Source organism: Macaca nemestrina, chromosome 6, assembly GCF_043159975.1.
Source record: "Macaca nemestrina isolate mMacNem1 chromosome 6, mMacNem.hap1, whole genome shotgun sequence".
NCBI classification, from domain to species: domain Eukaryota; kingdom Metazoa; phylum Chordata; class Mammalia; order Primates; family Cercopithecidae; genus Macaca; species Macaca nemestrina.
Genome location: NC_092130.1, coordinates 119,559,981 through 119,573,158, shown reverse-complemented (window position 1 = coordinate 119,573,158; position 13,178 = coordinate 119,559,981). Strand labels below are relative to the sequence as shown.

At 36.3% G+C, this 13,178-nt stretch overlaps 1 protein-coding gene across 1 annotated transcript in view; it reads right to left on the bottom strand.

The window, feature by feature from the left end:
• LOC105499399 (interleukin 6 cytokine family signal transducer) overlaps positions 1–13,178 on the bottom strand; it is a 54,218-nt gene that overhangs the window by 16,746 nt on the left and 24,294 nt on the right. The window contains exons 4-9 of the mRNA XM_011771951.2: positions 12,838–13,143; positions 11,541–11,661; positions 7,495–7,661; positions 6,693–6,847; positions 3,820–3,979; positions 620–702 (exon numbers count right to left, since the gene is read on the bottom strand). Of these exons, the coding sequence (XP_011770253.1) occupies positions 620–702; positions 3,820–3,979; positions 6,693–6,847; positions 7,495–7,661; positions 11,541–11,661; positions 12,838–13,143 (992 nt within the window). The remainder of the gene's footprint in view (positions 1–619; positions 703–3,819; positions 3,980–6,692; positions 6,848–7,494; positions 7,662–11,540; positions 11,662–12,837; positions 13,144–13,178) is intronic.

The following is a 13,178-nucleotide window of genomic DNA, read 5'->3' as shown; positions in this document are numbered from 1 at the left end:
TTTAATTATCACAAACTTTTATTATTTTCTGAGGTACTCCGGAAAATTCCAAAGTACAAAACAACATCCCTCTTCTTATAGAACTTACACTTTCACAGAACTGTAATTAAATACCTGTAAGGTATTATTTGTAGTTCATGAACCTGACTTCTACATAATATATATAAAGCATTACCTTTCTATTTAGTAAAAATAGTAATCAAATGCTTTGCTATTAAGATGAATAAAAATTTATTTAAAAGACCTCCACTCATAATACCATACAAAATACATTTATAAGGGCTGGGTGTGGTGGCTCACCACCTGTAATCCCAGCACTTTGGGAGGCCCACACAGGCAGAACACGAGGTCAAGAAATCAAGACCATCCTGGCCACCATGGTGAAACCCCATCTCTGCTAAAAACACAAAAATTAGCTGGGTGTGGTGGCGCGCACCTGTAGTCCCAGCTACTTGGGAGGCTGAGGCAGGAGAATCACTTGAACCCAGGAGGCGGAGGTTGAAGTGAGCCAAGATCACGCCACTAAACTCCCGCCTGGCAACAGAGTGAGACTCCGTCTCAAAAAGAAAAAAAAAAAAAGATTTACAAGAGATAAAGGACTATAAATGTGGTTTTTTACCTTCCACATGAGTTGTACAGTTCTATAGCCTTGAGCATGGGATGGATCTATTTTATACCAGAAACTTGGTGCTTTAGATGGTCCTAAAGAAAAGACATAAACTTCTTAAAATAAAAAGGTTTTAACAGTAAAATAAGATTCTGCAAATTATTTTTACTTTGTTCTTAGTACTCTTGCCCTTCAACTGCATGGTGTCTCTACCTCTTTATACCAGCATTTTCCCACCCCAGCATAACACACCGGGCTCTTCCTTTAGTCAGGGTGATAGCCTGATGATTCCAATTATACTGGAACTCTTTTCTAACCTCAAAATTGTAAAGGTAAAAATGTATCCTGAACAACAACTAAATACGCATCATTCTTTCTTATAACTTCATGCTCTTTATTCTGTTTGCGTACTGCACTGTATTCTTGTGTATTTATCTACTTGAATCTCCTGTACCAGCAGCCTTTTCCCAGCCTTCCTGGGTCTGCCTGTCCTCACTTCTGTTTTGTCATCTGTAATTGCCTCTTGATGATCAACACATCACTGCTTAGATTTTATTCAACTCCTCTCTTATTCTATTAAATACCAGGTCTTCTGATTATAAAAATTTTGAAAAATTAGTTTGTATGATTTTTAAAGAAAACATGAACTTTTTGAAACAAAGTTTTTAACAGTGAAAAATAAAAATGAAACAAATATAAGTTGATACTACTTATCGCTGAAAATCAAACTGGAAAATTTACTTAAACACATTGCTTACCCCTAAATATTCATAGGAATAATAAAACAAATTAAGATAAATGTACTAAAATAAGTTTATTACTTTATGTAAGGATGATTGAGAGTGATGGGATGTAATAAAAACAAATGCATAGTATTGTTATGATAATCACTAACCATCTGAAAAAGCACTCCATAAAACAGTGTTTTTTTCCAGAGACAGTGTCTGGCTCTGTTGCCCAGGCTGGAGTGTAGTGGATGACTGTAGTGCACTATAACCTTCAGCTCCTAGGCTCAGGTGATCCTCCCACCTCAGCATCCCAAGTAGCTGGGGTGTGGCCACCATATCCAGCCAAAACATAAATTGTTAAATACCAGTAATTAAATTTGGTTTTAAAAATACCTGCAGTATTTATTTTTTAAAACTTTTATAGTAGCCATTAAATGTAGAGTAGTATATAATTTTTAGCAATAAGTAATATCAACTGACATTTCATTTTTACTTACCATTGTTAAGCTTTTTATTGTAAAAAGTTTGTCTTTAAAAAATCAATGGCATTAACTGGTTTCTCAAAATTTTTATAAATATAATAGCAAGATATGGTAGTCAGTAGAATAAGAAAGGAGTTGAATAAAATCTAAGCAGTGAGGCTGGGTATAGTGGCTCGTGCTTGCAATCCCAGCACTTTGGGAGGCCGAGGCATGTGGTTCACTTCAGCTCAGTAGTTAAAGACCAGCCTGGGCACCAAGGAAAAACCTTGTCTCCACAAAAAAATGCAAAAATTTGCTGGGCATGGTGGCGCGTGCCTGTAGTCCCAGCAACGTTGGGGGCTAAGACAGGAGGATCGCTTGAGCCTTGGAGGTTGAGGCTGCAGTGAGCCGTATTCATGCCACTGCACTCCAGCCTGGGCAACAGAGTAAGGCACTATTTCCAAAAAACAACAAAAAAATCTAGGTACTGATATGTTAATCATGAAGAGGCAATTACAGACAACAAAACAGAAAGGATAGGACAGGCAGACCAGGAAGGTTGGGAAAAAGGCTGCTGGTACAGAAGTTCAAATACATAAATTCATATGACTACAGTGCAGCACCCACACAGAATAAAGAACATGAAATTCCAAAAAAAAAAAAAAAAAAAAATTGAGCTGGAAATATTTCCTAATATAAAGAGAACCCAGAGACTTCATTCACTCATTGATTTGACAAAGATTATGTACATTTGTCCATTAAAAATGCACACAGGCACTAACCACAATATTGTAAGTATTTCATTAACTCCTCCCCATGTATCTCATTTTAAGGATTCCTGGTTAAGACAAAGCAATCTGGCTGAGGACTCCCAAAGCAGCAATAGCAAAATTGCTTTCTTTCTCAGCATTTATGAGTTAGAGAAAATTCTTAGGGGAGGAGGGTACTTTTCTGCCTTTGACATTCTCAAGTCACATGACCTAAACCTCTAGAAGAGCTGGAAGTAAAGGGATATAGGTGGTAGGGGACTTTTTTCAGCCACAGCTAGTGCCACTGATAACTAAGAGATGAGTCTGTAATAGGAAGGTCTCAAAATGAAAAATCTATGCCACAGGATTATTTCTTGAACTTAGTAACATCAGCTGCTTTGCAGTGAAGATCTTACTTTAGACTGTACACTCTTTTTGTGCCTTTTAAATTCTATACCATATACATTATCTATAGGAGAAAAAGGGAAAATAAAAACTAACCAACCAAAATTCCAGGATCAACCGCTTCCCAGGGGCTTATCAAATGCTATTAGAAAAAAAATGAATAAAAGGTATAATACAAATATCTTTTTAATAGTGAGGATCTAAGGTATAGTTTGCTAGACTGTGTGATTTTAATGATTCAGGATGATTCTCTAGTTAGGAGTATCTCTGGAGAAGTCTCCTTGAGTAAAATGTTCTAGACTTATCAACAGTTAAGTCAACGGTTTTCTGATTATCTAAGTCACCATTCCATGATGACTTTTTTTTTTTTTTGAGACGGAGTCTCGTTCTGTCACCCAGGTTGAAGTGCAGTGGTGTGATCTTGGCTCACTGCAACCTCCGCCTCCCAGGTTCAAGCGATTCTCCTGCCTCAGCCTCCCGAGTACCTGGGACTACAGGCGCCCGCCACCACGCATGGCTAATTTTTGTATTTTTAATAGAGAAGGGGTTTCACCATATTGGCCAGGCTGGTCTCAAACTCCTGACCTTATGATCTGCCCACCTCAGCCTCCCAAAGTACAGGGATTATAGGCGTGAGCCACCCCACCTGGCCTCCATGATAATTTAATTAGGTATCAAATAGACTTATACTATCAATGATCCATATTAAATTTTACATCTTAATGTCCTTAAAAATGAAAACATAAAATACTGCAGTTTGAATAAAATGATCACAAACCAAGAAGCAATGAGGCTATATTATTAAAACCAGAACCAATTCACAGATGGAATTCCAATAGCTTTACTTCTTCATATACTTATTTACTTACTATCTTCATAGGTGATCCCATTTGCTTCTTCACTCCAGTCACTCCAGTATCCCTTACCATCTTCCTTCATACAGCAAATCCTAAACACATATTCTGTAAAAGGTTTAAGGTCTTGGACAGTGAATGAAGATCGGGTGGATGCTGTATCTTCAGGGGGAATCTGAAAAAAAGCAAATCAACCAACAGAAAATCTCAATTAGTAAGGTCTTCTAAGTTGTGTTAAAATTTAGAAACTTTTTTTTCTGCAGCACAGCCTTGCTCTGTTGCCCAGGTTGGAGTGCAGTGCTGTGATATTGGTTCACCACAACCTCTGCCTCCCAGGTTCACGCGATTCTCCTGCCTCTGCCTCTGAGTAGCTGGGATTGCAGGTACCCACCACCACTCCCAGCTATTTTTTGTATTTTTTAGTATCAACGAGATTTCACCATGTTGGCCAGGCTGGTCTGGAATTCCTGACCTCAAGCAATCCACCTGCCTCGGCCTCCCAAAGTGCTGGGATTATAGACGTGAGTCACTGCGCCCAGCCTAGAAACTATTTTTATTTATTTATTTTTGAGACAGAGTCTCCCTCTGTGGCCCAGGCTGGAGTGCAATGGCGTGATCTCAGCTCACTGCAACCTCTGCCTCCCGGGTTCAAGTGATTCTACTGCCTCAGCCTCCCGAAACTATTTTACTGAAACAAGACTAATACATTAAACTCAACCTCTGGAGAGAAATAAGTGTAAGTTAAAAAGCAGTCCAAATCAGTAAAGTTATTAAGTTTGAGGAGTATGGAAACATCTATTATCTTTCCTTTTTTCCCTTTATTTCTTCCACAGGGCCTATAGCTTAGGATTTCTGCAGGAAACAGATGGCACACTCCACTTAGAATAATTCAAGGAGGGCTTCATAAAGGGACTACGTGCAGAGTATATGGATCCTTAGAGAGTGCAGTTAGTACTCTGGTGCTTAGAGCTATTTCCACCTCTAGGCCCAAAGGGATGAGGAGAAGTACCAGAACCTGAAAGAAGGTCAGCTAGAGAGGGCTGACTTGACAGGCAGTGACCTTAAGTTGAAAGACAGCCAGCCGGGTGCGGTGGCTCACACCTGTAATCCCAGCACTTTGGGAGACTGAGGTGGGTGGATCACCTGAGGTCAGGAGTTTGAGACTAACCTGGCCAACATGGTGAAACCCCATCTCTACTAAAAATACAAAAATTAGCTGGACATGGAGGTTACAGTGAACCAAGATCATGCCATTGCACTCTAGCCTGGGTGACAAGAGTGAAATTCCAACTCAAAAAAAAAAGAAAAAAAAGACGGCCAGCTCCCAGGAAGAAGCGGGGAAAATCAACATGCCAATTTCACTGTTCTTCTATCTGTCTTCTCTCTTGCCTAGTCCCTTCCTTCCATGAACCAGTCACAAGGAAGCTACAAAGAATGGGAATCCACAGATGAAATCTATACAGGTCAGCATGACACAACAAAGAGAAGGGTACAGTATAGATGTGGATGGGCAAAAGGAAGATATCCAGCCCAAACAAGAAAAACAAAAGTTTTCCTGGCTTTTAAACTTGGCTTTCAGATAAAAAGAGGTGATTAAATATAGATAAATAACTGGTCATATCACTCTAATAATTTAATATTGGATACAAAATAAATGTCAGTCTTTTTTGTAGCACTGAATTAAGATTCTGTACTTAATATCACATTTTGAAGAACTTCAGGTATGTATATTCTCTGTACAACATGAAGCATTAATCCAATTTTGTTTTATTGCTTTTTCTGATTGTATTCTCAGCCCTTTAGATAAGTGGGGTAAGGAGACAAGTAGTAAAGTCATCAGCCCAATTCCCTTACAAGTTCACTGTGACCAGAGCAACAAAAGCAAAGACATACTGTTTGTGATAAATGGAATCAAAACAGAGAAGAGTATGGATAGCTGAATGCTATGGTGATAGCCTTTTTAAAAGCTCCAAGTATTTCTTTTGCCAGCAGCATCATCTATCCTTTTCAGTCCTACAAGTTCCCTACCAATCCCTTCCTCTACCTCAGTGGTTAACAAACTTTCTATAAAAAGGTAGATAAAATATTTACTAATATTTTAGGCTTGCGGGCCAGACAGTCTCTTTATAACTACTCAACAATTCCACTGTAGAATAAAAATAGAGACAATATGTAAAGAAATGAGTGTGGCTGTGTTCCAATAAAACTTTATTTACAAAAACAAGTCACAGGCTGATTTTGGTGAACTACAGCACACCAATCCCTACACTAGCTACCTTATCCTTATAATCTCTTTATTTTTGCTCCTCCACTTAACTTGCTTCTTATTACTTGTATTGTTTGTATCTCATATCAAAAATGCCATTTCTAGGCTGGTAGTGGTAGCTCACATCTGTAACCCCAGCACTTTGGGAGGCCAAGGTAGGATAATCGCTTAAGGCTAGCAGTTTGAGACCATCCTGGGCAACATGGTGAGACTCCATCTCCACAAAAATATAATAATAATTTTAAAAAGCCAGGTGTGGTGGTGCACACCTGTAGTGAGACTAAGGCAGGAGGATCACTTAAGCTCAAGTTTGAAATTGCCGTGAGCCAGCGGCCTGGGCAAATGGACACCTTGTCTCTAGAAGAAAAAAAAGAAAAGCCATTTCCTATCACCCTATATCATTTTCATGTTTTACTTAAAGGCTACTGTATTTAGCAAAGCTGTATTTTCTATCTGGATATCTTCCTGATTCCCCTTGTTTGAAATAAAGACCCAGAAGAGGTGTCAAGCAAAATATTTCACATAACCAGAAACTTAAAGACATTTAGAAAATGACTGAACCTTTTTAAGATTAGAGGGCTGAAAGAAGGACTATTTGAACAAACAGTAACTTTCAATTTACCTGGCTCCAAGTTGAGGCATCTTTGGTCCTATATTGAATGTTATATTTTAGTCTTATAACACTCTTAATACTTGGGTTGGTCCATGTCAATTTTAAGATACTAGACAGTTCCTCTGAGTTGATCACTGATAAATTATGTGGCGGATTGGGCTTCACTGAAAAATAAAATAAATCCTAAGGTTTACTATGTTTTATAATTTCATATAGAAACTCAAATATACTCTTTATATTGTCCTTCCTTTATTTTACAATATTCGTTTATCCTTACCAAATGAACTAAATTCTCTGAAAATTATGCTATGCTATATGCCTTATAATGGAAACAAAAAAGACTTCCAAGGAATCTTTAGTTTTCCTTGTTAGTTTACTACATTTGTTAATCTCTTCAGGTTCATATGTCAAAAGACAAATACCTATGATATCAAATTTTTAAAAAAGAGAATAAAAATGGAACATACATACTGTAATTACAATGGTGTAAGATGTTTGAGAACAGAAAATATTCAAAGTGAAAACAGCTGTTAAGTGTGGTTGGATTACGGATATTTTTCTTTTTCCCAATTCTATTTGATATTATTGATAAAATTACTTCATAAAAATCACTAAGATAAATAAATGCTTGTTTCTACATTAATTAAAATCTAAAATCTACATTAATTAAAATCTAAAATTTAAAATCTAAAAACTACATTAAAATCTAAAAATCTACATTAAAATCTAAAAAAATCTAAATATAAAAACTACTTTAATTTATAAACTACTACAGTGTCAAATAAACTCTCAAATTCAGGTTTATAACTACCTTTATATACAGGATCAAAATTGATATGATCTGATGTAACCTTCCCAAGGGCATTCTCTGCTTCTACCCAGACTTCAATGTTGACAAAATACACAGTAGAATAATCAACAGTGCATGAGGTGGGGGTGTCACGTTTTGCTTTGCAATCAGCAAACTTGTGTGTTGCCCTAAATACAAAAAAATTGAAGAATCAGTCATTAAAAACACATCTGAAAAAATCAGAGTGAAAAAAACTACTTGCAAAGAATTTGATGAGAGACTTAGATTGTTGTGGCAAACTTTGCAATAAATTGTTGATCACTAACAAAATTTCTTAAAAATTAACCTTTCTTTAAAATTGACTTTGATCTATATCTTAAGACATAAAATTTTCAAATTTGTAGTCTAAAAATATTGTGCTTTAAAATTTTAGGCTCCATCCCCACTGATTCCTCTCCAAAAATTATTTCCTTGTGATCCTAGTGCTGTTTTTTCTTTTTCCTAAAACAGAACCCTTACTGTACCAGAAATTTCTTTAAGCACAATATGCTAGGTGACAGGAGGTTAGGGGTAAGAATTTCTATCACCCCTGCGCCTTTAGTCTGAGAGCTAAAGTCTCTTGGCCTCTTTCTAGTCAAACTTAGGCAACTACTTTCTGATTTCTATCACTATGGAAAGTTCCAAGCAATATTACTATATTTATTTTTAATTATATAAATTATGCCTCAATTAAAAATATTTATGTATAACACTCTTTTTAAAAATAGAAGGATAAACCAAACCCCAAATTGAACCAAAAGAAAAACAGTCAGCCTCTAAGGAGAAGAAGGAAATAAGGCAGAGGATTCAGGAACAGAATATAGACTTTTCTGAACATGTCTTAATACTATTAATATATTTGACTTTTTGGATTGTTTTATATAATTATTAAGAAAAATTCCTAAAAATCAAAAGCAAAATGAAACGTAAGAACTTGTGTACTGAGGATGTAGTATAACCACATAGAAAGGAACTATTCAAGTAACATTAAAACACAGTAATTTGACTACTACACATCCTTCATAGAGAAAAACAGTCTTAAAATCATTCTTAGTAATCATTTTGTTGGTGCTAATACTGGTGTTATTATTCTGCAGCTGCTGTATTAACCATAGGTTAAAGCAAATTAATAATTATGTTAGCGTTGTTGTGAACTATGTTTTTCAGTTCATAAGAAAGAAGATGTAGATGTCGGGTGAATGTAATTATGTAAAAACCTATAGTCCTAATTTTAAACTGAAAATATCAGTATGAATTCGTATTTTTAAAAGCTGTATTATATCTCATATCACAAAACATGTCCTAACTCTTTTGACTGAAAAAAATCTAAAAACTATGACAAACCAGTAGCGATGAATTCCTGTAGCACCCAGATTGTAGTCTATAAATATTATTTCACACTAAATGAAACCAGAGAGTTTTGGGAAAAGGTTGATTCCAGGTCTGGGTGAGGAAATACATAAGATGAGCCTGTAAAAAAGCATGTTGTATCAGAGAGCTATTAAATGCTAAGGAAGTTGTGTTAAGTGGTGGTGGGTGCCTATAAACCCAGCCACTTGGGAGGCAGTGAGCCAAGATCACGCCACTTCACTAGAGTCTGGTCAAAACAGCAAAACTCTGTCTCAGAAAAAAAAAAAAAAAGGATGAACAAGCCAATTTGAATAACGTGCCACTGATCAAAGATGCGACAATCCATAATGAATTAAAACACAACAAATATGTTTAAATATAAATTCATAATGAGAAAGAAAAGCCCGCATTATCTACCTTTGGTACCTTTGGAGGATACTAGGTAATCAACTAATTATAAAACTGGTAATTAACGAAAAATATTAAACCTATCTTGCTTCTCTTATCTGAACTGTACTTCAGGGTAAACCACAGCTGATAAAGGCAAGTTTCTCTTTAAGTATTTCAGCTAAAACAAACAAAACACAGAATACCACAGTTTTGTAATTTACATACAAATTATAATCAGGATGACTGCTCAAAGCTGTAAGGTAAATACTAGTGGGAAAACAATATGGTTAAATTTTGGAAACATTCTGTTGAGTTATAAAACTTTTCACAAAAGAGTATATACTATATGATCCCATTTATATGAAACATTCTGTAGCAGGAAAAAATAATCTATGGTAAAGAATATCAGACAGGTAGTTGCTCATGGGGTGGGGCAGTTGCTGAGACTGGCTGGGAAGGAGCAGGAGGGAACTTTCTGGGTGTGTTAGTAATGTTCTATGTCTTGATACTGATTTGAGTTACACAGGTGTCTGTACTTGTCAAAACTCACTGAATGACACACTAAGATCTGTGTTTTCACTACATGTAAACTTTATCTGAAAACTATACTGAACTCTAGTTCATGTAAATACCGAAGTGATTAAGAATGAGGTATATTAATGACTAACTCACTATGAAATACTGAAGTGATTAAGGGTGAGGTATATTAATGACTGCAACTCACTATGAAATACATAAAAAAGAGATCGATTGAGAGATGGAGAGAAGGATGCACAGATAAATAGGTGATAAAGCAAATACAGTAAAATGTTAATTGTAGAATCTAGGTGATGGGTATGCAAGAGTGTTCACTGTAAAATTCTTTCAGTTTATCTGTTTGGAAAAAACAAATGGGAAACTTAGTAAAATAAAGGAATAAGGCTGACAACACCCAAAACCACTGCTCAATCTTAATATCAGAAAAAAGAAAAACAGTGAAACATTATCTGGTCGTTCCTGATAGAAGTACATATCACTCCTACAAAATATTTTTTTGGGGGGGAAAAAAAATCAAACCCAAATCTGATGAAATTTGTAGATCTAACAGCAATTTTTTGGAAAGAAAAAGACAAGGGGGTCAGGTGTGGTGGCCACGTCTGTAATCCCAACACTTTGGGAGGCGGAGGCAGTCAGATCACAAGGTCAGAAGTTCGAGACCAGCCTGAACAACATGGTGAAACCCGTCTCCATTAAAAATACAAAAAAAAAAGTTAGCTGGGCATGGTGGCACACGCTACTCAGGAGGCTGAGGCAGGAGAATTGTTTGAATCTGGGAAGCTGAGGTTGCACTGAGCGGAGATCACGCCACTATACTCCAGCCTGGGTGACACAGCAAGACTCCATTTCAAAAAAAAAAAAAAAAAAAGACAAGGGAATATGTTAAACAATATACAATGTATAACAGTTTAACAACTGAATTGTAAGGAAAAAGAATAGAACCTATAGTTTAAGAGACACATGACATAAATTCACATATACACATATTTATGAAATGAAACAATGGGGGAAATCAACACTAACTGAAAATGTAATATTTTATATTTGAGTGTAACAATGGTATGTTGTTACACTTTTTTTAAAATGTCCTTATCTTTTAGAGATGTGTACTGAAGTATTTTTGGATGAAATGATATGATATGTCTGCGATTCTCTCTTCAAGACAATATGGGCAAAGAGTACCTTTGAAATAAGACTGGTCATGAGCTGACCAGTGTTGAAGCTGAATGATGGGTACGTATGGGTATTTATTATGCTATTCTTTCTACTTTATTTATCTGTTTGTATATTTAGAGATGAAGTCTCATTCTGTTACCCAGGCTGGACTGTAGTGGCGTGATCTTGGCTCAGTGCAACCTCCACCTCCTGGATTCAAGTGATTCTCCTGCCTCAACCTCTGAGTCACTGGGAATACAGGAACCTACCACCATACCTGGCTAATTTTTGTATTTCTGGTAGAGATGGGGTTTTGCCCTGTTGGCCAGGCTGGTCTTGAACTCCTGACCTCAAGTGATCTGCCCGCCTCAGCCTCCCAAAGTGCTGGTATTACAGGCGTGAGCCACCATGCCTTGGGGATTACAGATGTGAGCCACCGCGCCTGGCCTCTTCTTTTAGATTTATTTGAAATGTTACAAAATAAAAATTTAAATGTTTTAAAATAGCATTTAATATTATTACTTGGTAAAATAAAAATTCCAGCAAAAATGACTAACTTAATAAATCTAACATGAAACAAATTTAAAATAACATACCATTCAGATTTTAAAGTGAAGTTTGTCTCCAAGTGTGTTTCCCTTCCACGATTCCACTCACACCTCATTTTCTTTCCCTCATTCACAATGCAACTCAAATTTTTAGGTTTTTCTGGAGGCACTAAAAGGGATTAATTAACATCTTTCAGAAAGCTTTGTATCCACAAATATAATGCAATTTATATACTACCCAAGGCATTTGTCATCTAGATTAGATGAAAAAAATCAAACCCAAGCAAAAAGTATGAACACAATGAAAGGTTGATGAAAATTTCTTTTCTATCCCAACTCTTACACTTCTTTTTAGGTAGTAATACATATACATCCATCCTAACTGTCATCAACTGGTTTGCTTCACATTAATTTTCTACGTAAAATCAACTTTCATTTATAACTGGAAAAAATATCAACTGATTTCTCCATTAAGTGTATTTTTAAAAGTAATATTTACATATGTTTGTAAGAGGCAATTAAGTAGAAGTCAAAATGATTCATTTGTATTTCTCTTCTTATTGCTTTCCCAAACTCTGCTGGAAGAAAAGCAAATGCCAAAACAGTCAAGTCTGGGTGATCCACAAATTAGATAACCCACTTTTGGATCACAGTAAGTTTATTTTGTTTACTTTGTTACTCCAAGGCCAGGCACAGTGGCTCACGCCTGTAATCTCAGCACTTTGGGAGTCTGAGGCAGGTGGATCACCTGAGGTCAGGAGTTTGAGACCAGCCTGGCCAACATGGCGAAACCCCATCTCTACTAAAAATATGAAAAATTAGCCAGGCGTGGTGGCTCATGCCTGTAGTCCCAGCTACTTGGGAGGCTGAGGCAGGAGGATTGCTTGAACCTGGGAGGTGGAGGTTGCAGTGAGCTGAGATCACACTACTGCACTCCAGCCTGGGTGACAGAGTGAGACTCTGTCACCAAAAAAAAAAAAAAAGAAAAAAAGAAAAAAAGGATTTACTCCAGTATTTGTTCACTTTCTTCAGGTAGCTGCTTTACATGTGCATTTTCTCAGCAATTAAGGGATACTGAGAATTACCATCATTACGTCAATTCAACAATACTTTCTTGTGGTGGGGGGTCTCATGTCAAATATTTCTCTAGTAAACTGAAACTGCTTCACTTTCAGGAAAGACAGGAGACTTGTAGTTCCTACTTCTAAGCTTATTTTTTAAAAACAAAACATGTCCAAGTCACTAAGTCCACAATTACTACATTTTATAAAGAGGAAAGGACAACATTAAAGATGCAGTTCAATAGTCATGACAAAGTCTGAAATAAGACAAAAACAAAACTTACAGCCTGAAATTATTGTGATTCCATAAACATTCTGTTCAAGCTGTCCAAATGTAAGGATGTTGCAAGTGAGCTGAATATTTAATGAAGATATATCTGTAAAGGTGACACTGGAGGCTGTTCTGTTTATGATAGTATATTGCTCCTTAGGAATAGTAAAATGGTTTGTTTTCCAGACAATGTAATTAGCATTTACATGAAAATAATCCATACATTTTTCCTTTAGCACACAAACTGCAGTGAAATTAGAATGAAGTTGTACAACTGGAGATTCAGGACTGATATAACCACATGGATCTAGAAGTTCACCTAAAAAGGAACAATAGAAAATATATAAATGGACT